The 23,061-nt window shown below is 37.3% G+C and overlaps 1 protein-coding gene across 5 annotated transcripts in view; it reads left to right on the top strand.

Annotated features, from left to right (window-relative positions):
- The window catches only part of PCDH7 (protocadherin 7), a 281,533-nt gene extending 268,190 nt beyond the window's left edge, over positions 1-13,343 (top strand). For 4 of the 5 annotated variants that reach the window (XM_033061295.2, XM_033061294.2, XM_033061292.2 and 1 more), the window contains one exon: positions 9,023-13,343. In XM_033061295.2, coding sequence (XP_032917186.1) covers positions 9,023-9,402 — 380 coding nt within the window. In that variant the 3' untranslated portion in view covers positions 9,403-13,343. The remainder of the gene's footprint in view (positions 1-9,022) is intronic. The other variant, XM_033061296.2, reaches the window with a different exon arrangement.
- Positions 13,344-23,061: the final 9,718 nt, after the last annotated feature.

Genomic DNA, 23,061 nt, shown 5'->3' with positions numbered 1-23,061 from the left:
TTCTGCTTGTTTATTGATTTTATTCCTTCCATTACTTGTGACAATTAACTGGCCATATGCTTACTGGGAATTTATCTTTTTAATCTGTCACCATTTGAAGCTAAACATTAAACATATGCACTTTTGTATTACTTCAACACATATCAGTCTTACAAGAGAGCTGGAAAATCCGTGTCACTAACTTTTTCTATGCATTTAACTTTCATTTTCAGTTTTGTATATCCTTGAAGATATTTGTGAGATATCCATGAGACCAAATGACACCAGACATCTTTTGGGCCCATTGTTTTTAGTTTCTAAATGGAAACAATGCTGCATTCATTAGCATCCCTTAAAAAGAATTATTTCAAGTATGACCAAAAATAAGTTGTCTGCTGAATGAGATGGGCATAAATCGAAGGGAGATGAGGGGAAGTCGTGGTGTTTTCATCTTCTGTGGCAAGAGCATTTGTTTTCCTAACTGGTGTCCATCCCTGATGTGAAAATACATCATTATTACATCCTTATCAACAGGAAATAAAATACAAGGGAGGGACAGCTGAGATGAGCTAATAATGGCTGCTAGCTACCTGATTCTCTTAGAGTTCCTGCAGTCCCATCACTTTGGCAGGAGTATCAAGGAAGTTATGGTGACTTTTGAGCCTCGATTCAGATTTTCTTAAATCATCTGTAGGAGAGCTGACATTCTAATTGCTCCATAAATTGTTTCAGCTCAGCGTTTGTTAAGCACTGACACATTTTACTGAAAAAAAATAAAGGTATGTAATTTGACAGAGTGACAGATTAATACCTTAGCATTAGATTGGCAGAACAATTAGACGGCTTAAATGTTTCCTACATCTTAATGTCTGTGCTACTTCAGGAAGCCACAGTAAGTCCTGCTTCTCTGAAGGATATGTTGCCATTTCAGTGATAGAAGTAAATCAAGCTATCAAAGGATTTAACAGGATTACAAGAAGTCTTGCAGCAGTTACATTTAAATCTAGAAAATTAAAATCTGGGGAATTTAGGTTCAGCAATGGTGTATTTAGTATTTAGTATGGTACTCACCACTGGTATCCCATAAGCTGATACTTAGTTCTCATTTTATATATTCAATTGCTTTTGTGAAAGAAAATGAAATAATATAGTCTGATCTACAGGATAAATACAATTTAAACAAGAGAAAACTTTTTTTTTTTTTCTCCTTACTGGACCTTCCTATTTTATAACGTAATAAAACTAGTATTTGCCTAGAATTAAGCCTGTTGAGTTTGATTTCACTTAACTATAATGTTGTAACAATTTATATAATTGTTCTCCACTGACAACCATCAGATCAATATGATTTTGGCCCATAAAAGTACAAGTATGGGGTTTTTTTTAGTGTAAAAAAACCCCCCAAAACCTGCTGGAGGTAACTGTGACAGAAATAATTATAGCTATGTGGAATCTCAGTCAGAAATATTATTGCTTGGGTAATATTTCTTTATTACTTTGGTGATATTTCTTTGGTTACATGTCTGAGTAATTTTAAGTAGCTATACACACTGGTGTAGTATGTTTAATTAGTGTAAAAAAAAAATCAAAACTTTATGCATTCATTATCTTATTTGACTGCTCCTCTCTAAAACACAGTCAGATAATATTCAAGGGAAGCAAAACAAAAATATCATATAAGATATAAACAATTTTGAAATTTTGATTCTTATATCAGTTTCAGATTTAATGGACTTCAGAGGTGTGATACATTTTGCACCACTACAGGGAGAAGTGATATTAATTCTTAAACTTTGTGGAGCAACTAATTGTAAAATACGGTGAAAGTGTTTTCTCTCAGGAAACAGGAACCTGAGAGTGGGAGGGGTGTTTTTATCATTATGGGCTGTATGTTTCTTTATTCCTTTGATTAACACCCGAATTAAGTGGTCCAACTATTTCTGGGTTTTGCTTGTAGTTTTATTACCATAAAATTTTAAAGGAGGATTCTAAAATGGATTTTTGGTTGAACTGAGGCCCACTGTCTGAGATTGATTTATTACTGAATAAGTCAAAAGTCTTGACCCAGCAGTCAGGAATTGGATTGAGGCCAAAGTACATGAGAGCTGGCAATCACATTAACAGAAATGTAGGGCTGCAGGGAAACTTTAGAGCTCATTTAGTGCATCCTTTCTTTCCCAAAGTATGATTAGTTTATCCTGGGAAACATTTTTCTAGATATTTCTAAAGTTCATTCCAGATTCTGTAACCTTCCATTACTACTTCTTTCATCCTCAAAGATTTTTCTTATTTCTGACCCAATTTGTCATTGTTGCAATCAAGACATTATTTCTGGTCTTTTTTTCACTATGAATATGCAAAACAGACTGTTTCCACTTTTGGTTTTTGTTCTTGCCTTTTAGGTACATTAACAGTGCTCTTTTCTACCATGTCTGCTTTCTCTTCTCACTAACTCACTTTCATTTGTCTAGCATGAACTTTTTTCCAATGTTAAAGAATCACTTAACTATTTTCCTATGCCATTACATTTAGCAGCATGTTTCCTTTAGCATGTCATTTTGGTCTCTCTTGAAACTGCTAAGTATTAGGACTTTGGACACATCACAGCAGTGAGTCTTGCTAGTTTTAAGGATTTTTTAAGAGGAACTTTTCCCACCATTTTTCAAGTAAAGTATTGAAGATTGTCACTTTCATTCTATATTCGTCATTCTTTATTTCTATATTTCTTTCCTTTGGATCAAAAAAAAAAAAAAAAAACCAGAATTCATTATTTTATATCATTCTGTCACACCTTGTCTCACAATATTAATTGTTCCATCAATATATATAAAACCTTTCTGTACTCTCAAGTATTTTCTTAAGCACTGGAAGGAATTTTGGAATTAGGCATGGTATATATGAAATTATTCTAGTCCAAAAGCAATTAATATATTCATTACTTCAGTGTAGTTGGCATATCTCAGGCAGTGGATTTGTGTTTGACTTGATTCAGTAAGACTGTTTTAGAGACGGCATGCACTATCTCTGCAGTACACGGTAATGCCACATTCAGAATGACAGCAGTCCAAGCCTTGGGGCATTAAACGCTTCTTGAGATATGTTCAATTGCTGTTTAACTGTATTTAGCCTAAGGTACAGAGAAAGGAATTGCTGATGCTTTCAAACATGTTTAAGTATTTTTATAAAGTCTTGGTGCGTCAAAATATGCCATAGTACAAACTAGGATGCAGTCCCTGAATTACTGCAATTAGGAGGCAAGAATTTCACCAACAGTACTGTTGTAGCTGTATATCCCTGTAGACTAGCTTTCTTTTCCCCCCTTAAACAGTGATTTTCTACAATATATACTCTCTCAGCTGTTTTCTGCATTATTTTTCCCTGATCATGTAGTCAATACTTATTATGCTTTAAGAACTCTATTGTGTCCCTGATCACACAGCTCATAAAACAGTCACGGCTTCTAATATAAAAGCCATGTAAACATACTCCACTTTAATCATATAATGGTGTTTCACTTGCATTTTGGATGGTCTTCTGAATGTAACATATTTTTGTACAGAATGCAGAAAAAATGGGGTCCATTCAAAACACAGTCTCTTTCTTTACTGTATAACTGTTCCTATTCTTTTTTTCTTTTCTCACAGTAGCTGGAACTACTTCACATGCACTTTTTATAGGTTCTCAATAAATGGAACCATGCAGGGATATTATGGGCCTGTCAATGTGGAAAGCAAAATCTGCATGTAGTCATTGATTTGTCATAGATACTATTTAGAACCCATCTGCCAATGACTCAGATCCTGTGGACCAAGCTGCACAGTTTACAGAAGTACTGCTGCACTGTTGTAGCACTACATGGCTACTGTGGTTTTGTACTCCTCCAAGGAAAAGGTCTACAGCTAGGAATGCTTTCTGCAAATGTTCAAATTATTGTGTCTAGATATAGCATCACTATTGATTTGGAAGGTTTTCCATCTCCAGGGACAAATAGAACTGAACTTTTGCTAGCTTAAGGACATCTTAAGTCTGATGTTGCCATCAACTTCGTGTGTGGTTTACAAAAATAAAAACAGGAAAAACTTTTTACATTTTTCTCCAGTATCTGTGCTAGAACCATGTCATGGCTAAATGTGGGTCTATAAAATATATTGTACAGGAATGGTTGTTAAAAAATGTGTAGAGTCAGAGTGAGCCTTATTTTTGCAATGTGTGTATAAAATAAAAGCATATAACTTGCAACATGCAGAGTCATAGAATGGATAGGGTTGGAAGGGACCTTAAAAATCATCTATTTCCAATCCCCTGATGTACTTGTTGACTTCTGAGTTCATAATACTACTTATGTCCTTGATTAAATATATTAATCTCTTTCATTAGAAACAGAAGGAGAGAAAATAATGGAAAATTACTTGGTTGGAATATTTGAGTTAGCTTCTTTGGCATTAAATTGGAGACAGGACATAATCTTTCCCCTGTCCAACCTGCAGTGGTAGATTCCTTTCTTTTTTGATGATAAGCAGCCCTACTGACTAAGAAAACAGTCAGCTACAATCAGCAGAAACATTAGCATATATCTAAGTATCTCAAATCACTTACATTTTTTGTACAAAGTTTTATGGAAAACATAAAACATATCACTGTCTCAGAAAATAGCTGCAAATGTTTAAGGATTTGTTGGATGAATAGTTACTAAAGTTAAAAAAAAAATCTTTTATCATATAATTTTTAAAAATTTGTGTTGGAAGCTTCGATCAGATACAATGACAAAGTAGATTTTGAGGCCTTTTAAATTAATGTTTTCTAATTTTTTCCCAAGTTGAAGTCTGGCAAGAGAAATCTGTTTTAAAAAATATTAGCTTTTGAAGTCTCAATTTACATATATAACTAAAAAAATTTTCTAAATATCTGCATTTTAGGGAGTTTACAATGGTTGTGCCAAGCAATAGCTACTTCTGATCTAGAGATAGACACCATGAGAAGATATGGTTGAAAATAATTAAGAGTTATTTTCAGAAAATAGCTTCTGATGACATCTTCTGATGATCTTTTTCTGCAGATAAAAGGCTGAATTTGACTAGTCTATCTGAACTCCTAGAACCTAATCCCAAATCTACAGATTTCTGTATAACAAGAAATATCATATATCTTTCTCACTAATTAACATTGTGATAACTTTTCTTGGTTAATAAGGGGAATTTTAAGTGCAAATTCATCTTGGTTTCCAGATATGACGCAGTAGGAATCTTTTGTGCTGCTCCTTGTTGATTTGCCAATTCTGATGAAAAATTGTTTGCATATTCCATTAGACTTGTCAGCTTTCAGTGGGTCACTACTGGAGTGCTTAATTTTTAAACTGAGAAACACTGAAAAAAGCATTTTGCTTAGAGATAGAGATGTGTAAATGCAAGTTGTACTAAAGGAACATGAGCAATTTTTTTTTTTTTTTTTTCAAATTTAGAGATTGTTCAAAAGTCCATAGGCTAGGTAATTTAAAATGAAAGCATAGAGTCCCTACTCTGCAAAAGAGGGTTGATGTTTCAGTGAATTAGCAAAAATGTAGTTACTCTAGCTAAAGTGGCATGCCATTTATCCAAATTAGAGGTCAAATCACTGTTATCAAGTGCAGAGTAGAGAAAGCACCCCATTTTCCCTTAACCGACTAGTTTATGCATGTCAGCACACACATACACCAAATATATACAGTTTTCCACACAGATCAGACACTGAAAGCCTTTCCACGAACACAAACAGCACCAAGGGCCTCATTCTGACCGCTTCTCTGGCTGGACAGGATGAGAGACTGCTAGTGATAGTGGACACGCCCTTATTTATATATATCCACTCATAATAGAGAGCCCCTTCCCAGGAAAGCATTAGAAAGGAATTTAATAAGAGGACAGGACAGATGGTGTTCCTCCAGCACAGAACTTAACCAGACAAACTTATTACCCAGTAAACTATTTCCATGTGACTGGCACTTTTATCCCCTTGTATCTCTATTTCTCCACTATCACCAAAACCCCTCACTTGTCTTCCCCATGGTTTCACCCCTAAACATCATCTAAGTCCTTTGCTGTCCTAAATTCCTTTTCCCCATATCTTATAATGCACTCTACATATCTAGATAGCAATCCCCAGCATTACACAGAAAAATTACTTTTCCTGCTGAATCCTTATTTTGAATTCCTATTTGCCCCTATACACCCCTATGTTCCCCTAGGCATGTACAAAAGGACCTTTGATTGCCCTGTGGTGGGCCTGGGTAGGTCTGTCAGGGTATTATTAGGGCTGGTATTGTTTTTCCAGTGTCTCCCTAAGCTCTTCTGGGGGTGAGAAGATAAAGTTTATCACATAACCAACAGGGCAACTCCTCAACACACTGGCTTGGAGGGTTTTGCTTCTTAAAACAGCAATATAAGGCTGAATTGTACATTAAGTCCTCATGCTTTACAATAAGGAATTCCAGTATTTGTCCAGAAGTGAATACGAAAAGCACTACAATGCCAAAAGGTACATTTTCAAGTTCATGATTCAAAGACCACCAGCAAGGGAAGATTTTTTATGAACCCATGTATTGCTGACTCAAATTTTTTTTGAGCTAAAAAGACTCCATCGGATATAATGACATGCTAATTGTTTCAGTCCGAAAGAAACCCCAAACTTGAACAACCAAAATAGAAAATCTTTTCAATAAACATATATTCTGATGTTTTAAATAAAGGTCAGAGATACTGCCTTGATCAGCAGTTGCTAATATTATGTCAGAGTAATAATTAAAATACCTGAAGCAAGCGTAATATTTAATGGACAGGATTTTTTGGAAATAAGGTGCTGGTTCAAGTAGTTTATTGAGATTTTAGGGAATTGGCTGTGTTGTAAAAATATGAAAAATTCTGCTTAAAAATCAAAGCACATCAGGGCAACTGAGCAGTTAATTATGCTTCTTATCATTAGGGAGAGTTAGGATAATGCTGATTTAGCCGACAAACAGAGGATTTTCCTGTACCATCCCCATATTCTGTGTATGTTTGCAGAACAGCGTCATCTGAAAACTGATAGGTTGGTAAGTTTTCACAGTATTGCATTCTTCACTGGGAAAAAAAAATAATAATGGGAATTATGTCTAAGGGCAAAATCCTTAATAAATCATTGGGGGGAGAATTTTAAAAAAGAAAGTCACTCTGTTCCCTCCTCCTGGCCTCACACATCTTAGTTACAAGGTTACACAGTTATCTAGACACCAGAGTTTTTCCCTCATTAAAGTCAGTAATATTTCATAGAAATATGAAATTTTATATAGTATTCAGAATATGTACAGTAAATTCTATAAAATGATGACACCTGTCATTAGCAAATAATGTACACACTCTTTACAATACTGCAACAAATTGTTTATTAAATTAATGATTAAATGACCAAAAAAAGTCAGGACAGGATGAAGATAAATCTGACTTTCAAGAGCTTTTGCAATTCTATCAGGATTAAGTACACAGATGTTGAAATGAAATATGCTTTCTCTGCAAACACCTGTTGTAAATATTTTAAATTAAAGTGGTTTATTCTGGAAGACCGAAGGATTTTTGGTTGTGGGGTTTTGTGCCTTTGTTTGTTTGTTTGTTTTTATCTTCGGTAGTAGCCTTTTTTATCAATTTATAAATAATTCATGGTGGTAATTGTCATCATTTAGAAGGCAGTTTATTACCCAAAATCAAAGAAAAATAGGCAAAACAAAAGTAACAGAGTGAAGATAGTTTTGAAGGCCTTTGAAAGAGTTTTTTATAAGGCACATGTTATTACAGGCAAAAATTACTGTTCACAAGAACTTTGGTGTTGTAGTGGGAAGGTAGAAAGCTGCCACAGCCCATAAGAAGTACCTGACCATGTTTCCATATTGAAGCTCCTTGTTCCCTTCTAAAGAATAGAATTTTTATTTAAAAAACCTGAATATTTAATCAAATAAGTCACATCATATAAAAGTCATATCAAACAGACTTTAAAAAATTATTTTTTTATTTATGTTCTTTGTCAACTTTGTTTGAATATCATGTTGTTATTTTGTAGGCAGTTTCAGTTATGCCTTTAGACCATAAAGTACACTATAACTGAATAAAAACGAGGTTTAAGAATCTTACACATTCCTTAAAATACATGAGGTAGCTTTTAAATTCAGTTGTATGTAGGTATCAAAACACAAATATTAAATATACCTGCATTGCAAACAGGTAGGAGTCAATCCTGTAGGCCCCTGAACTTTGTTGGTTTTCAGTGAAAGCTCTTACAAATACAGAAAATTTAGACATAGTGAACAGGAACAGGACGCTTTCTAACATAGCAAGTCACATATAAAGTATTTCTCCTTAGGCAGCACTCAGATTCATCTCATGTCCTACTGTGCACATATACACATAGAACAGATTTATTTGTACTATTGATAAAGTTTATGACCCATAGTAGAGGTTTTGTATGCTTCTGTAATTACTGATTGTACACTATATTGTGGACTAACAATTCAAGTTTCCAGTCCTCAGAAATACAAGTAGAGGCCTACATTATGTGAAAATGTCTCTTTTTCAATACCAGATCTGCTCATTTGTAGGGCATTAAAAATGTCCATAAGTATTTGCAAGGTTCAAGGTCTCAGGATCCTTCCACATAAATTCAGAGCCTTCTCTACAAAATAATTCAATGAGAGGTATTTTTAATAATTTCTAGAAAATTGGCAGGATGAAATTAAGTGTTTCTTTGACTCTTTCAGACATCAAAATTAATTCAGTACCTAACGCCAAATGCTTCTGGAATTGATTTACAGGCACAGGAAGAGGATTAATAGCTTTTTTTTTTTTTTTAGTTATTAAGGTTGAGAATAACTGTACAGATCTGCTTGTTGTCTCTAGGCATATGCAATGTGAAAAAATTATTACTGAGGAACTTACTGCAACGTTCCTACCAAGACCTTTAAAAATATCTTTTGTGAATTTAAGGATTCTCAGTTTGAAAGTCACTGTAATATCAATTTGTAAAGACAACTCTCTTTTATTTTCAGATTCACGGCCTCTACCAGATGTAGCCCTAACAGGGAAGTGCACCCGAGAATGTGATGAATATGGCCACTCAGACTCCTGCTGGATGCCAGTCCGCACTTCTCCGGAGAGAAAGCAGAAGAGCCAGCCAAAACTCTCCACTTTCATGCCTGTCGATGAACGGGGCAGTCAGGAAAAGCTGGCCAATGGAGAAGCCTCCATCATGGGTGATCGCAACAGAAACCTCCTTAACAAAAAGTTGACCTCATCCTATGACACCTTCAGTGCAGCTAGTTTCAGCAAAAATGAAGAAGGCAATCCAGAGGATATCCCCCTTACACAGACAGGGGAATACAAGCCATCTCCTGTCAATACTCTAACTAGAAGAGAAGTTTACCTGTAGGCTAAAAAGCAGCAACAAAGTTCTTTCATAATATAAGAAAGAAATGGGGCAAAAGTCTTAAAATCACAACAATTTTAAGAAAAAATGTGAAACAAAAAAGAGGGGGCCACCAAAGAGACAAAAGATCTGCCTGCCACTTCTGCCTCCATAGCAGGCATGAAATTATACTGTCTGCCTGACTATACTGTACAATATAGAAAACATTGTCATTACTTGCATGTCTAATTTCCCCTCGCTGATTTTTATTTTCCTAGATCTATGGTTGCAAATTCCTCCCACAGTAGCAAGCTTGATTAAAAAGAACATGACACACTGTTGTTTCCCCTCTGCAGAAGCATGAATTAAGACACTCATTTTGTTTGTTTGTCATCTGGCTTGTTGAGGATAACAGGTCAGGGAAAATGTATTCAAAACATACCATCTGAATATTGCTGATCCCCATCAGGGACAATCCTTCAGAAACCATAAAGATATAGGACAAATATAAAGGAATAATCATTAATAGGCACTTTGTGAAGACCACAGCTTTAATATTCTCACCTCTCATCTGAGGCTGAAGCAACAGAAATACATTCAGCCTGAGACTGCAGTCAAAAACATGGCATACTTTCCTGTGATTCATGAACTCTGGTTCTGTTTTATCCATTGAACAAACGTGTCTTGCTGTGTCTCTTTCTCTCTTGTTCTCGGTAATGATTATTTCAATGTAAACACAATTACTAACACTTATACCATAGGATAGCAATGATAAACTGTTGAAATCATTATTTTGGGCAAGACTAACATTTAGCTGGGAAGATTGTAATAACAAAAAGGCCAAAGATCACATAATGGATCAGGGGAATTGCTAAGTATTGGGGCTTGACTTAGAAAGTAAATATATCCACAAAACACCATACTCATAGCACAGCTTCAGTTACATTCTAAGCAACAGCACAGTTCACAAGCTCAGATGACAAATTTTTTTTCCAGTGTGGTTCAGTTGAATGCCCAAAGGAACTGATGCTTTTTTTTTTTTTGTAATGACATGATATATTGCAGCACATGCTGCATATGATATGCTGCATATGCTAGTTCCAGGGAATTTTTAAGATCAAAATTAAAAAATAATAGTAGAAGAGAAGGCTGTGTTGTGGGACTGCTTGATGGGAGGGCAAAAGGTGGACAATGGGATAATACAGTAACAAGAGAACATTACAACTTGGATACAAAAGCTTCTTTTCAGATTGCAAGGCACGGTTGCTAAGTCTGGTCATCAGTGTTGCAACTTATCAACTGCTTCAATTATGTCAAAGATGATGATAATGAAAGCTTTTTTGAAACCAAGTGCATTAAAACCAAGAGAAGTGCAATACTAAATGATATCAAGACTCAGAACATTTAGCGTTAGTAAAAAAATGATCAGATAAACAGTGGTATGATACCTAGGAGGTCAAGATGAGCTAAAAGGAGTCCAAGCTACTGTGATGTACAAGAGCTGTAACAATTATCATGGTGAGTGCTTCTTGCAAGGAAGAGGAAATGAACCAGGGTTTTGTGCAATAAAAGCAAAAAAACATGCAGAACATCAACCAATTGCTTTATAGTTGATGCTGTAGTAATAATCACAGACCGAACTCAGACATTCAGACAAAAGTGACAATCAAACAACACAGCAAGGACAGCTCAAGGATGGAGAAAGCATTCAGATCCCTGGCTGTTGAACCTGGCGTGAAGGCATGGCTAGATGGCTCTCTAGTAACTGCAGTCATAATGTAGCTTTGGGTAGTTTCTTGCTTTGAAGAATTGCATAAAAATAACCTTAAACAGCCTAAGGTAGAGGTTGGTAAATCAAAACAACTCATCACATTTACCTTTTGAATTCACTTCTCCATTTAGTGGGTTGTGCCATTACTGGTCTTTTCATTCTCCTCTCTAAAGTTTACTTTCTTCAAGTAACATTACTTTGTGTATAGAAGTTATGATGAATGGGCACATTTTAGAAAGAAAATATTAAAATCAAAGATTAATAATGATTGAACGTTTTTATGTTGAATAATTTAAGTAATATGGAGAGATGCAAGCTAGTACTTTGTTATGAAACTGCGTATAGCAGTTACTGCTTTGTATAATCTGTAAGTACCTGTTTAAAAATGCTTCTAAAAATGCTTATGTAATGTAAACACAGTTTTCTTGCACGTTTCAACAGAATACACACTTGCATAACACAAATGTTCAACCGAACTTCCTCTAATAAGATTTTATTTAATATTACACACAAGAAAATAAATTAGGTAGCTGGGTTCCATATATTCTTAGACACTTTTTCTACAAGGCTAATAATACAGGTCATAGTAGACCTTCCGATTAAATGGATCAGCAGTCACTCACCAATTTTTGCACCACATAAGACAGTCATGAAATAATTTTCTTGTGTGCATCTCGTTAGATCTAAAATGCGCGGGAAAGAATTTTTTAAAAATTCTATCTACTGTAAGTATTCACAGTAATTCTTGTGGAACTAGCCACTATTAATATGCTGATTACTCTTCTGACCTGGCATGACATACAAATATATTTTGTGTTTGTATTTTTCCTCTTTATTTGAAATAGGTTAAATCTGGTGCCACTCCATAAATAGAGTGCTTTTGTATAAAAAAATAAACAAATAAAGCTATAAAAATAATTAGGGTGAATGCAAAATATGCAACTGTGCCTTTTATACCTATTATTATGGTAAAGTGGTAGTTGGGTTTGGACACTGAGGGGTAAGGGGCTATTCCCAACTTTTTGAACCTGTATATTTACCTGTGTTTATTTTCTGAGAAATTATAAATAATATATTTAAAATCGAGCCTTTGCCAAACTCAGTAATGGACCAGTCTTAAAGCATTATTAACACAAGGCTGTGGTTTAGTAGGTCTTGAGGATTTTTTTATTACAATTTGTGTGGGGTTTTGGGGTTGTTTTAATTTTTTTTAATTCTGCTGCCTGGAAAATGTATGATCAGTCTATATGATAGTTATTTAGCAAGGTGTCACCAGTTCATGTTGCCAGGAAAATTGACAATTTTTTTAATAGCTTTTAGCCTTCATCACATTTTAGTTGTACTGTATAGAAATCAACTTTTTCTTTCCTTCAATGGGAAACTCAAATGAGCTTTGCATGTATTTACATTAGGGCACCTTTATAGATTGATGCGTTAATATATAACTTTATATGTATTAGAAAGTTCAATAGCTTTGGTCTAAAATCTAAGGCTTATTCCAGATCTCGAACCCACTATGTTTATTGAATATGGTTTCTGACTGGCCTGCTGCCTGAGTTTCAGGAAAAAAAGTTAAACATTATTTTTATGTGGGGAAGAACTTAAATGGGATTGAAATGATTGGCTGAAAGGCTACCCTAGAAGTTGTCAAGCAGAAAAATCATGAGTATGGATAAAGGTCTTGCCATAAATCCAGCCATTGCCAACACTTGTTGAATTATAAAAATATTTTTCCTTCTGTTCATTGGTGATAAATATACAGTTTCCTTAAGAAAAGAAGCATGAAAAAGCAATAGAAATGAAAGCTCATCAGTTAAGCTGTATCACTGACTGAAAGAGCATAAGCACTAGGAAGAAGACAACATTCACCAGCTACCTGGGGTATGCTTTCAGACAACTTTTCCTAAATTTTAAAGCACTTGCATTCAGTGTGGTACGATCTGTTTGTAATAATAATCATTGACTATTGTTCTGCAACTTGGATGTTGATAGTGAAGCAGAGAACAATTTATCATTGTTTATTATGAGTCACTATGCACGCAACTATGCTAAACATGGCAAAATGTATTAAACGCTAGTCCACCTCTATTTATGAAATATTTACATAATTTAATTTGCTTTTGTACAGTTTTATGTAAATAAATTGCTTGTCATTTTTGTCTCTGCAAATTAAAATATAACATGTTCAACTGGTTGCCCATTTGCCAGTTTACTTTCTTGGACAGTCTATTTCAATTTTACAAGATTAAATCACACGCTAGTTTCAATATTTAGTGGTATTTTGAATGGCCAAGATGACACTGCCTTAGTACTGCTATAGATTCAGCTACAGAGGTAGCTGAGGTTTTACCTGTTTTCAGAGTGAAATTCAATAAAGGCAGGGCTATTATCACCCAGGACAGCACACAGCTATGTTCATAGCAGAAATGGAGTACTTGTAACCGGAACAGTTGCTCCTGATCACTGTTCAAAAGGGCTTATTTTGAGATGTGTTCAAAAGCTTCCTATTAAATGGAATAACAAGTCTTTGGTGAAAATCCATGCATTTCCATTATGGAATGGCAATTTTCTTATTATCAGCAAGGTTGCTACTTCTTCCAGAAGTTTAGAATTATTAACAACCCTAAACTGTCAGTGGAACATCTATGCTGAGAAAAAAAACCAACACAATTAATGCAGAATTTCAGGGGAAAAAACGGGAATAAAAGCCTCCAGTTCTCTCTGGTTGTGAATCAAATTATCCAGCTCAGCATAACTGCAGATCAAGAGCAAATTCTGCTCAAGAAGGAACATCTAAGAAGAAAGAATTTATTCCTTAGCTGTCTGGATCACACTTAGCTTTTTTGTCTTTGTTTGTTTGCTTGTTTGTTTTAAAAGAGTAGGTTCCGAAACAACCATTATATTGGGATATGCATCAGTTATGATACATGAAAAATGTGTTTGTGGGGAGAGGGATCGAAGGTCAAAACTCCTTTCACTCCTCTGTGTTATGCAAAATACAGAATTACTACAGAGACGTTTCAAACCACTGAATAAAATTTCCCAGTGAACATCACAGGAAGTGCCATTTATATCCTTTTACCTTAGTTACAGATTAGGCTTTGATTTTTGTGAATAGAAACTGGACAGAACTTTTTAAAAATAAACTTTACATTGCAAATTTCTTTCTCTGAATGTGCTTTCAATTAACATTTCCTAGTCTTCTCTAATGAATGTGTCAAAGAAGATTCCTCCTTCCACAAGCAGAGGTCTGAATCTACAAGCCTATGGAGAAAGTTTAGTTCACCACCTGACCCTGAATCTCTCACAGTGCACTTGAATGAGCTACCCATCCACCTCTTTCAGCAGTAGCAGCATTTTAATGAGTAACTTCAATCAAGCTTTCAAGTTTTATTTTATACTAGTTGTAGTACGCAAGGTATGACCTTATGTTTGTTTGTCTTTTATCTGCATTTTCTTGTTTACCCACTGTATCCGGGAAGGTGATTACAGGAAGATAAAATAAATTTCCTGAACCACTAAGAGTGGTAAGAGAGGATGATATAAACTAGCAAAAGTGAACAATTTATGCTCCCCTTTAACCCTGGCTTCGTTTCTCCCTCCTGCGTTGCAGTAAATTGTAAATCTTATGCAGAGACTGAAATTAATAAATGTGACCTAGGCAGAAATAATTTCTTGTCTTTATTGAGCCTCCTGAGGGGAGTGTATAGAAGATGCTTAATAGTTCATAAATATGCAAATCGTCTAGCCTTTGCTAAAAAAGAAAGTAGCGCTAGCGTTAGATGAGTATATTCCTTAGTAAAATCATAGGATTCTAGTCAGGCAGTTCATACAGTTCCTTCTTCTAAAGCAAGTAAATCTGGTTTAAAAACTGAGATACACTTACCAAGAAACTGAAGGGGGATGGGAAATGTAAAATACTTATTCTCTACTTGTGTATAATAGCCTCTGGGAAAAAAGGGAACAAAGAACAGTAAATAGATATAATGTAATTGGTACAGAACTGAGAGAAATATGAATTTCAAAACCAAATTAAGGATTCAAAAATAGGGATATATTGATATACAGTAATTTTCACGAATACAAGCCGCAGCAATTTGACAAAAATTTGGTAGAAAACCCGGAAGTGCGGCTAATACTCGGAGGCAGCTAATCTGTGAATAATTTTCTGACATTTACAACCCCAGACGTGCCAGCCAGGGCACCGAGCCAAGCACCTGCCAGTAAAAGCTGGTATTCCACGATTGTTACAGTGTTACTGTGTTGCCCTGGCTCCCTGCAGGCAGCACGGGGGGCGGGGAGAGAGGCGGGAGAGCTCTCTTTCCTCCTCTGCCGCAGCCCATGGGAGAGACGGGGGGGCCCCACGCCGCCATTGCCGCGGCCCGGGGAGCCGACGGGGGCCCTGCGCCGCCATTGCCATGGCCCGGGGAGGAGGGGGGGTGCTCTGCCCCCGCCCTCCGCCACCGCGGCGGGAGCGGGGCACTCTCTCTGTGCCCGGTTGGCACCGCGGTGGGAGCGGGGCCGGGGCGAGCGAACCCAGAGGCGGCGGCCAGCCCCGAGTGGCAGCGCCGGGCTGGGCCACCAGGGCCCTGTCAGCAGCCCTAGCGGGCCGAGCCTGCACAGCCTTAGTTGAGCCAGTAAACCCCGCCATACTGCGGTTCTGTTACTATTTGGTAACTTTGTTGCATGCGGGTCCTCGCTGCGAACGACAGAGTGGCTTATATTCAGGTGCGGCTTATTATGGACAAAAACCGAAATATTTGCCAACACCCAGAGATGCGGCTTATACTCAGTGCGGCTTGTATTCGTGAATTTACTGTATAATTTGTAACTATCTATGGCATGGTACTGTAATTTATAAGAAAAGATTTTTTCTAATTATAAGGCATGTGATTCTATTTAAGGTGATGCTTCTAAAGATTTAGGTAATGGTTAAAAAAATTATATAATAGTATTCCTTTTCTGTAAGCTTACTAAAGCAAATTTCAGTAGGCTTCTGCAGCATTACTGTAGAAGTTTTGAAAATGACCAAAGAGGCAAGATATAGTTTTCATATTTCTATTCTGTTTTCAGGATAACAACTCCCTTTTTCATGTTCATGTTATAATAACAAATGAAAAAGAATCCAACACTTTTCAGCTGTGCTTTCAAGGATAATACTGAGGCAACATAGAAGCCAAAGCGTTATTAAAAGCAGGTTTGTACCATATTTACTACTCCTTAGGTAAATTCACACTCAGCAAACTGTAGAGTCATGAAGAGAGCAACTCAAATAACAATGAACCGTGTAAGTTTTTCCCAATCCTGTTGGCAACCAGAGGAAGAAGGAAGGACTGAAACAAAAGGAAAAAAAAGAAACCCATAACTTTTGATTGTCTACCTCTCAAGGATTTCCAGCATCTACAGAATACCCCAAACAGCAATACTGGATTCTACCATTTCCTCACAAAAGTGTACACTTTTACCTCTTCCAAAAGTATTTCCAGGTTTTACAACTTGTCTAGTTGGGGAAAACCATATTCCTGACTCTTTTTCTTTTTACATAGTAACTGTGTTACATGATTGCAGAAAATGAAACTGTTTGTAACTCTGGCAAGGTTATAGTGTTAGTAGCTTATTTGAAGTTAGTCGAATATATATTTGATAAGACAAGTAGAAGTGAAGAAATCAGAGTAAGATATTAGTCTGAAAATATTCCACAAACTGCTGCCCTTACTGCAATGGTTCATTATTTAGGTCTGATCAAAAGAGAAAAGGCAAATAAATTCACAAGCAAAAGTGGACAAAGGATAAAAAAAGTTACAGACGGACAGCTTGGTTAAGTGTGTTTGTCCATGTATGTACACCTCTTGCTTTTGAAGTAGATTTTAAGATTTCAGAAAATTTTGTCATTATCCAATGAATCCAACCCAGAATACTAGACAATAAGGACCTCAGTAGGAGCTATTGTATTTATTCTAAGGTTTAGTTAGGCAGAATAAAATACATAAATTAGCATCTCCCACTTGATTTGGCACTGTATGGTGACAACAGAGTCAAACACTGGATAATTATTGAACCTGCTTCAGCTTCTCTTTAGTTTCCTATCTTACATAAGCTACTAGAACAAAAGTTCAGAGTAATTTTTTTTAAATCTTCATATCCTCTTGCTGACAGTACCTGGAATCAGCTTGGCACCTATTTAGCTTTTCTGCACCTTACACTGAACTAGAAGAGAGCCCTGGAACAACAGATGACTTCATGCTCTTTTCAGTCTGACCTCTGACCATCTGGCAGGCATCATGTTGCCAGTCTTATCTTTAGGAGCATAAAATTATGGTAGACTCACTCACACATAGCTTAATGTTTGAATATTAAAAGGTGGTAGAGCAAGTACTATGCCTTGAATTTAGAATATTCTGGTGCTATGCTGATAAAAAAAATAAAAAATCCTGAATTCCAGAGAGGGTTGAAAAGTTGCTCTGTGTGATAAAGAACTAACCACATGGTAGGTACAACCCTACAATAACAAGCAGTACATTTCTACTTACAGTAATTTCACGAATACAAGCCGCACCAATTTGACCAAAATTTTGGTGGAAACCCGGAAGTGCGGCCAATATTCTGGGGCGGCTAATACATTAACTAAATTCTAAAAGCTGCCAACACGGAAGTGAGAGCCCGCGGCAGCCCCAAGCCAAGCTGGAGCCCGGCCGGCCCTGGCTGAGGTGGGAAAGCCTGGCAGAGGCGGGGCCAGCAGTGTGGGGGCGGGCGGCTGAGCCTGAGCCAGCAGGGCGGGGCAGGGAGGGCGGCAGAGCCCGGGCCAGCAGGGCGGGGGAGCCCGGGAGAACTGGGGCTAGCAGTGCAGGGGAGCATGGCAGAAGCAGGAAGGCCGGCGGGTGGGGCTGCCTGGCAGCGGGGAAAGCCCAGCAGAATCGGGGCCAGCAGCGTGGGGGAGCCCAGCGGTGCGGGGGCCTGCAGTGCCGGCCAGGGCGAGGAAACGCGGCGGCAGTGCAGATGGGAGGGGGCGGCCGGCATGCCTGCCAGCGGCGGCAGTGCCTGGCCCGCCGGCAGGGCGACTACGTGAACGCAGCGGCGACGCGGCCGGCATGCCTGCCAGCGGCGGCAGTTGCTGGCCCGCCGGCAGGGCGACTACGTGAACGCAGCGGTGACGCGGCCGGCATGCCTGCCAGCGGCGGCAGTGGCTGGCCCGCCGGCAGGGCGAGTATGTAAACGCAGCGGCGGGGCGGTGCTGACGGGAGAGGGGGGCCAGTGAGCCCGGCGGCGGCTGCAGCACCACCCGGCCGGCCCCGTCAGCAACCATGAGCGGGCCGAGCCTGCCTGGCCCCGCCCCGAGCCAGTAAAGCCCGCTATGCCGCGATCCTGTTACTAATTGGCCAATTTGTGAAAGCTGCGCACGGATTCTCGCGACGAACGAAAGTGCGGCTAATATTCGGGGTGCGGCTTATCTATTGACAAAGACAGCAACATTGTCGAGGCACCGGGGGTGCGGCTTATAATCCGTGCGGCTTGTATTCGTGAAACTACTGTACTCTAATTCCTCTACATGGAAAATGCACAAATGCTCTCTGGCACAGGTCCTCCTGAACTACAGTGCTTTATATATGCAAGAAATAAGAAATCTTTCCCCAACCCTAGTAAGTTTACCCTGTTTCCAATCAGTTTGGATCCCCTGATGAATATTCCGATTATGTTTATGCATCGTCAGGGAAATGATGATGGCTAATTAATGACACATCTAGTGTGACATGCTCATTTAGGAGGGCATAGAATTAATAGAGGGGATATGATGCAAAAGTGCTGGCTGAAGAACAAGGCTTTTGTATTAGAACTTCTATAAGGTGCTATAATGTATTGGCTACAACTATTATTAAATATTAATATAAAAGTTAAATATCACTTTTCCATTCCAAAGAAAATTCAGCTAATCAAAATGAGCATTCAGAAAGAATTAAGGTTGAGAATTTGGCTTGTCATGGACTGAGGTCATATCTGAAAGTTGCAGGATATTGTCTTCTGTACTGAGTGACTGCAGATAAAATAAATTTAGCAGCACTTAGAAAATATACATCTTGTCTTCTTTCTTACATAGTGATGGGATTACAGAAGTTTGCTGTTCAGTGTCACTCAAAAAAGAAAACAAACAAAACAGAATGAAGGCTTAGAATTAAGGAAGGATTGTCAAACAGAATAAATCCTGCTTAAATAAAGATGCAGGTGCATCATTAAGATTTCTCCTCTAAACAGATAAGAATATAAATACTAGAAGATATACTGATTAGGGTTATCAAAATTACACAGTACATAAGGCAGGATTCTACCTAGAGAAGCCTAGAGAACAGAATTGAGGGGTTTGACGGTGATATATATGAAGTTATGAAACTATTAGTTTTCCCTAACAAATCAGCTATGAGTAAGAAATTATGATGCACTGGATTCAATGTATATGGAAGTGTGTTTTCTCACACTGAATCAAACATAACTTTTCATCAGAGATAAATTTTTGGGATGCATCCATGAATTTAGCTAGCATAATAAATAATAAAATAATAATAAAATAAAACCTGCAATATTTATAGGTTCATTCTTTTTCTGAAGGATGAAAGTAAGAATAACATAATAATTGAACAACTTTTTGTTTCTCCCACTCTATCACCAAAACAAATGTGCTAACCACTACTGAAAACAGAATATTGTGTTAAAAGTCCCCCTCTCTCGTTTAAAAACTCTCAACAAAACACACACTGAAACAAATTTAACAGAAACTTCAGCCCTCAACACCACTATTTTGTTAGCTAAGAAAGTAAAAAACATTGGCTCAGGATGTGTTTTCTGATAGTCAATGCTTTTGATTCTGTTTCCCCAAGAGAGTGATGAAAAACCACATGCCTACCCACAATTACAGTAATTTCACGATTATAAGCCACACTGAGTATCAGCCGCACTTCTGGGTGCCAGCAACTTTTCATTCTTTGTCCATATATAAGCCGCACCTGATTATAAGCCGCACGTTAAAATACAGAGAGTGATAAAAGGTATCTATTCTATCACCATCTGTTGAGGGGTGGGGGCAGTGATCCTTATCTCCGCGGGAGATATTCTGCTAATGGGCCATCCATTGAAACCAGGCGGAGCATTGTTCTTTATCTTTTCACAACCCATCCTTCCTCCAGCCAGTCATTTTCTGCTAATGGCCCTTGAGTCCCACTGTCTGACTGATAAAATTACTGCATCCCATTGAAAGTTGCTCCAGCCAGGGGAAGAGCCCAACATTTCTTACCAAGATAAAAACAGAGGTTTTGGGAACACTAAGGGAGCCCCTTTCTCCAATGAACTCCAGAGGAAAAATCGGATTTCTCCACATCACCACTGGACCTTTAGAGGGAAACTGCACCTTCTACAGGAGCACTGCTCCAACTGAATCACATCTGTCACTGCAGGAGGATGCAGCCACCATTTAATGGGACTGCTACCAACACCCCGCCTGATGGGGTGTCAGGTTGTACGCTGACTTTGTCAGGGTTTGGAGTTTGTTTCTTTGTAGTATTGTATTTCTATTTTAATTTCCCTAGTAAAGAACTGTTATTCCTAATTCCCATATTTTTGCCTGAAAGCCCCTTGATTTCAAAATTATAATAATTTAGAGGGAGGGGGTTTACATTCTCCATTTCAAAGAGAAGTTCCTGCCTTTCTCAGCAGACACCTGTCCTCCAAACTAAACCAGCAACTTTTTGTTCTTTGTCCATATATAAGCCGCTCCTGATTATAAGCCGCACTTTGGGTTCGGACCAAAATTTTCGTCAAAATGGTGTGGTTTATAATCGTGAAATTACTGTACTCCTTGGAAATCCATTGCTGCAAGTCTTCTACTGAGGAAACTTTTAATGGGAAAAAAAAATAAGAATTAGATTTTTTTAACCCTAATTACATTAAATTTGCCAATTAAACTCTAAAACTCCGTGTCTCAGGAAATACATGGCTGAATTATGTAGGTTACAAGCACTAGGACAGACTGTTAGGGGACTTACTTGGACATGTGAAAAGACACAGGTTTTAGAAGGAGTCATTTATTTAACTCAGTGGCAGGTTTACCTTGTGCACTCCTGATTGTGGAGATTCATACAGATAAAAATGTTTGGCAAAGCAAACCAAAAGCATTTGCAAACAATTTTCCAAGAGTGTCTGTTATTTCAAACTTTATACTTCTGAACACAATACAAACAGAAGATAGTAGAAAATAGTTTGAAGTATACAGTAATATCTGAGGTCTCACCAGATGATGTTTGTGATGTTTGGAGTGTATGGATATATCTATCAAATACAACACCTAAAATATTTAGCATCAGTGATGTAATAAGAACTTCTGCTCTGTCTTCTGATACTAATGAAAAGACACAACACTTTTTTCTCCCCTAAGACATTAAATAAAAGTGCTTCTTCACCTTCACATTCAGTTAGAGGGAGCAACTTTATCTTCATAGGATTTTATTTTGGAGTCATTAGGATCTGTGCAGGTCATCCTGCAATGATTTGAGATTAACTCAACTTTTTTTAATTTTTAAAATTTTAGTTAAAGCCTAGCTAGATACTCATTAAGCTAATATGCATAACAAATATTTCAGTGAGTAAAGTTAGCATTATTTTAGTTTAAAAGAACTTAAAATCATGCAGCAATTTTTCATAAACACTTCCATATAACATGGCAGAAAAAAAACAAGATTATCATGTGAAGACACATTCATTTCATTTACAATGATATTCTTTTAAGGGCTGTTTAGAATACCAGTGGTGTTTGTCATGTACAAAAAGATCACTGTTTGACAGTAATGGTACTACAACTTCTTCAAACTCCAGAACTCTTAAAACTCTGGTTTACAAGAACAAAATACTCCTTATGACCCATGCAGCAGAACAAGTTACAAACCTGGGAAGTATATACTGTTTAAATTTTTAAAAAATGCAAATTAGTAAAAGATAGCATTCACACAGAATTGCATTCACTTTAAGCGAAGTGCATTCTGGGTACTGAAAGTTGAGAAACTTGATTAGGCTTAATTAATTACGTAGACAGAAAATATCACTATTTAAGTGATAAATTAATACTTAGCTCTCAGAAGGAGAGAAATATAATTTTATTACTTTTATTTTTGCTTTTCCTAATAATGGCAACTAGCACTAAAAGAAAACTACTACAGAAGTTTCCCTTTGGATGGAAACAAAAAGGTAGTTTTGGGGTTTTTGTTCCCCAACCAGAACCCTCAAATCTGTGTTTGAAGTTTCTTTTACCATCATCAGTAATGTCATTAAGTGCCAAATCTGCCATATCTGTTGAGAGATAAATTCTGGCATTTTTCTCCAGACGGAAACGAGAAGGTTACAATTTCAAAGGATATTGCTACTGTAAAAAAAAGCAGCCCAGTGCAGAGATGATAACCAGTTATCCTACATGTGACTGCTATGTTACAGAAATCATTCAGAACTAGTTGCTTTATTTCATATAGCTTGATAAAAGATTTGTTTGCAATACATGAAGCAAGGCTCTGGGTTGTGGTGCATTCTACATGTGATTAGACAGGAGAATCTAACTCTTAACTCTCTACATCTAAGGAACTTACAATGTACTTTCTGACATGGAGGAGGCATACTCCACCTCCAAAGATGTATTACCACCTTTGTGAGAGTATTGATTTTCTGTAGAAAAAGCTAGGATCAGATATCATGCCTCGATGAGAGATCTCTGCCTCTGAGCACCAAAAAGCAGTCACTGCAAGTTCTTACAACTTCTATTCTTTGTTTTCACACTAGAACTGTGGAAAGGAATGGAATCAGATATGGCTAAAGATGTTTATTTGTAATCCTTGAATCTGGTTGCCACTTATTTTTGAATATATCAAATTCTTAATAAAGTTTTT

The sequence above is a fragment of the Catharus ustulatus genome, chromosome 5, assembly GCF_009819885.2.
Source record: "Catharus ustulatus isolate bCatUst1 chromosome 5, bCatUst1.pri.v2, whole genome shotgun sequence".
Classification (NCBI taxonomy): Eukaryota; Metazoa; Chordata; class Aves; order Passeriformes; family Turdidae; genus Catharus; species Catharus ustulatus.
The sequence above is the reverse complement of the archived record's forward strand: the minus strand, read 5'-3'. Positions and strand labels throughout refer to the sequence as shown.